Genomic DNA, 4646 nt, shown 5'->3' on the forward strand with positions numbered 1-4646 from the left:
AAAGGAAAGTTATTGAGCACAAAGTTGTAATTAAACCAGGAGCAAAGGAGGTTAAGCAAAAGAAGAGGGTCCAGGGTGGGGACCGTAATAGGGCAATCAACGCCGAGGTGGCCAAACTAGCAGAAGCTAGAATAGTAAGGGAAGCAACATTCCCGACATGGATCGCCAACCCAGTTATGGTTCGCAAGCAATATGTGTCATGGCGAATGTGCATAGACTTTTCCGACTTAAACAAAGCATGCCCTTAAGACTGCTACCCCCTCCCAGAAATTGACCAGAGGGTAGAGTCATTGCAAGGATTCAAGCTGAAGTGTTTTTTAGATGCATATAAAGGGTATCACCAGATCTTGATGAGCAAAGAGGACGAGGAAAAAAACGGCTTTTTACACGGACCATGGCAGTCTCTGTTACACTAAGATGCCTTTCGGACTAAAGAATGTCGGGGCTACATACCAGCGCCTAGTTGACTCGATCTTTGCCAAACAAATTGGGAGAAACATTGAGGTATATGTGGATGATATGGTGATCAAGAGTCCGCACGAAGACAAGATGTTACAAGACATCGCAGAGACCTTCCAAACCCTAGAGAAGGTAAAGATGAAGCTAAACCCGGCTAAATGCATGTTTGGGGTGGAAGAGGGGCAGTTCTTAGGGTACTATCTCACCAGGCAGGGCAACCAGCCCGGCCCGACCAAGGTGGACGAGTTTATCGAAACGCCAACCCCAGACACCCTCAGGGACGCGCAGGGCCTAAACGGGAAGCCTACAGCTCTGAGCATATTCATCTCAAAATCCGCTAACAAGGCAATGCCGTTGTTCCACATGTTAAAAGGCTGCATCGAGAAGAGCAACTTCCAGTGGACGAACGAAGCAGAAGTAGCGCTCCAGAAAATCAAGGAGGCATTACACAAGTTACCCACGTTGGCCAATCCCGTCCCAGGGGAGACATTTCAAATGTATCTTTTGACCTCAAACGAAGCGATATCCTCAGTATTAACTGTAGAAAGGGAAGGAGAACAGAGGTCGGTGTATTTTGTAAGCAGGGCGCTACAAGGGCCAGAACTCAACTACCCCACCCTGGAAAAGTAAGTCATGGCACTCATCCACGCGGCAAGGCGACTAAGGCGGTATTTTCAAGCACATCAGATCGAAGTGCTAACAAACTGCCCCATCAAACAAATACTGCTTAAACCAAAGACGTCGGGCCCGCTAGCAAAATGGGCAATCGAGTTAGGGGAGCATGACATAAGTTACCACCCGAGAACAAGTATTAAAGGACAAGCGTTGGCTGACTTCTTGCTAGAAATCCCAGACAAAGGGGGCCCTGTTAAGGAGAATGTATGGGCAGTTGAAGGAGCTCCGCTCGACAATAGTTCATGGACATTATATACGGGCGAAGCATCCAGCAGGGAAGGCTCGGGGGCGGGGCTAATCTTGACTAGCCCAGAGGGGGAAGAAGTGACATACTCCCTTCATTTTGATTTTCACACATCAAACAATGAATCGGAGTACGAGGCTCTGCTCGTAGGATTGCGACTAGCCAAGCAAATGGGTGCAAAGGCTGTAACAGCCCCGACTGACTCAAGGCTAGCAACGAACCAGGTCAATGGAAGTTTCGAGGTGAAAGATCAGGGAATGGGAAGGTACGTGAAGATGGTGAAACAACTAATCGAATCGTTAAGCAGTTCACAATTAGGCAGATACCTAAAAGCTAAAACAAGTGGGCGGATGCCTTAAGCAAATTGGCATCCACGTGCTTCGATCACCTATCGAAGAAAGTCTTGGTAGAGGTGCTTCGAGAAAGAAGTATAGACGAACGGCAGGTGAATACCCTAATGACCACTGGACCAACATGGATGACACCATTCAGGGAATACCTACAAAGAGGGGTGCTCTCGGACGATCATAGCGAGGCCAGGAAGATACGTATAAAAGCGCCCTCATATGCATTAATAAATGGAGAACTATATAGGAAAGGGTTCACAGCGCCACGTTTGAAGTGTGTAGACCAAGACAAAGGGAGAAAGATGCTACAGGAAGCACACGCAGGCCAGGTGGGTGCACACAAGGGGGCACGGGCCTTAACAGGCAAAGTACTTCGAATGGGTGTATACTGGCCCACAATACAACAAGATGCGCTAGAGATAGCCAGGAGATGTAGGGAATTCCAGTCGTACGCTCCAGTCCAAACAAACCCCCCCCCCCCCAGCACCATTGCATAACATATCTAGCCCGTGGCCATTCTACCAATGGGGTATAGATATAGTGGGCCCAATCCCGGAAGCACCACAGAATCTGAAATACATGGTGGTGGCCGTAGATTACTTCACAAAATGGATTGAAGCGAAGTCATTAGCGTGCATCTCAGGGAGACACATGATAAAGTTTGTATGGAAGAATATTATAACAAGGTTTGGGACACCTAAAGTACTCATCAGTGACAACGGCCTGCAGTTTGCCGAGAACCCATTCAAGGAGTGGTGTGCCACCAAAGGGATAAATCAACGATTGAAATCAGTAGCGCACCCACAAGCAAACGGACAGACGGAGTTGTCCAATCGAACTATCATGAATGGGATCAAGAAAAAGTTGGGCAAAGTAAAAGGGAACTAGCCGGAGGAGATACCGACAGTGATATGGTCATACAGGACCACACCGCAAACGACCACGCAAGAAACCCTGTTTAGCTTGACATACGGGACAGAAGCCATGCTCCCCATTGAATTAACGGTGAGTACACTAAGGGTGGCTAACACGGATGAAGAAATAAACACACAGGACCTGGGGATAAACCTAAATATCCTAGAAGAAAAACGCGAAAAATCAGAAATGCGCCAGGCTGCATACAAGCATGCAACAGAAAGGTATTATAACCAAAGGGTAAAGGAGAAAGCGTTCAAAGTGGGTGAGTATGTTCTAAGGAAAAACGAAGCGATTCGAGCCCAACCCCAAGGAAAACTGGGCCCAACGTGGGAAGGCCCTTACAAAGTCACGGAAGCAAATCGGAATGGCGCATATGCCTTAGAAACGATGGAAGGAAGGCAAATTCCAAGAACGTGGAACGCCACGAACTTGAGAAAGTTTTTCTTTTAAAAAGAAAGAAGTGTAATCCCAATTGACCGATACGCTGCTTAGTGCAGTACATCCCAAGTACTTAGTGTACACAAGTCCATGCTTAGTGACATGAGTCTCATACTTATTATATTTATAGTCCATGGTTAATGTAATGGGATTACTCAAATGCTAATCTTTAATACTTAGTGTATTAACTCTTAACGATTGAAAATGCGCATGTAGAGATCCATTCGTTGGGTACTAAGAGCACCCAGTACCGACACTTAGCGTGTCGACAATGACATAGGTGAAGCAGAACGCCTAGCGCATCAGAGCGCTATCTTCTTTTCAAAAAGAAATATATATATATATATATATATATATATATATATATATATATATATATATATATATATATATATATATATATAAGAGAGAGTAAGCAACAAACAAGTAACGTTTAGAGTTCGTGTTTACACACAAAAAACAGAGAATATTGTTCAAAAGCCCATACGTTATACAAACTAATGGCACCATATGGCCATCAAAAGAAACCTGCAAGATAGAAACTAAAACATGCAAAGAAATTTTCACGCCCCAAGAGGGGTAGCACACGATGCCGGAGCATCTTCAACAGCATCATCCTCGCCACATGCAACTTCGTTTCCCACAAAATCCACCTCACCTTCTCCAAGATCACCATCACCAACCTCGTTACCCTTTCTGGCATCAACCTCAGCCGCCTACATAATATCCTGACCCATTGCATTTTCCGGAGTACCTTCTAAACCACCAAACGAGCACAATTCACAGAGACCCCCAACACCCAATTCACCTAGACCCAACAAGGATGCATGATCCATACTTGAAATATATAAAAAAGCATCGTTCACACTAACCACGAGACTGACAGAAGCGGCATCAACACCGACATCTCCACCACCAGCACCAGCTGAAGTTTTCCGAACAGACTCAATCCCGACCATAAAAGCAGCATGCCGGATGAGACTTATCGCGTTAGTAAAGTCCGGATGATCAATCTATTTATCAACAATAAGAGCAACACCAACATGCACCAGCCAATCCAAATCCTGACGAGAAGCGTCCAAATCCGATTGCAAAGACAAAATAAGCTCATCACGGTCAGCAGCATCGCGTTCAAGACTTTCCACCTGGATCATCAAACCTTCATTCACCTGAGTCAGGGAGTCGACTTTAGCTTCCAAGATGGCTCTAGTTTCGCCAAGGACGGTTTTCTCAGAGGATAGCAATTCACACTTTTGCTCAGACAGACGGAGGTCCTCGCCAAGCTCGCCAAGGCGACGTTCCAGCCTCGTCACGCGTGACTCACAAGTAGCGTGGGCAGCCTCCATCTCGCCAAGAGCATGAACACAATGGGAACCCGCGACAAGGTAAAACATGGCCTGCGCAGCAGCATAGGCCATGTTATGAGCAAGCGCAGGATTACCCATAGCCTCCATATCGCCAACGGCAGCCGGAGGAAAAGCATGACGGGAAAATTCCAAAGCATTGTTACGAACAGAGAGTCGGGAATCGTTGCGGAGATCCCACGAAGGAAAAAAAAAAATAGG

At 46.3% G+C, this 4646-nt stretch overlaps 1 protein-coding gene across 1 annotated transcript; it reads left to right on the forward strand.

Moving 5' to 3' along the window:
• Positions 1 to 1092: 1092 nt before the first annotated feature.
• On the forward strand, positions 1093 to 1737 carry LOC145095762 (uncharacterized). The gene has a single exon (XM_079033590.1). It carries the CDS (start codon positions 1093 to 1095, stop codon positions 1735 to 1737), a length of 645 nt encoding a protein of 214 aa, XP_078889716.1.
• The last annotated feature ends 2909 nt before the right edge of the window (positions 1738 to 4646 follow it).

This window comes from Lactuca serriola, chromosome 3, assembly GCF_051521515.1.
Source record: "Lactuca serriola cultivar US96UC23 chromosome 3, Lser_US96UC23_V15, whole genome shotgun sequence".
Lineage (NCBI taxonomy): Eukaryota > Viridiplantae > Streptophyta > Magnoliopsida > Asterales > Asteraceae > Lactuca > Lactuca serriola.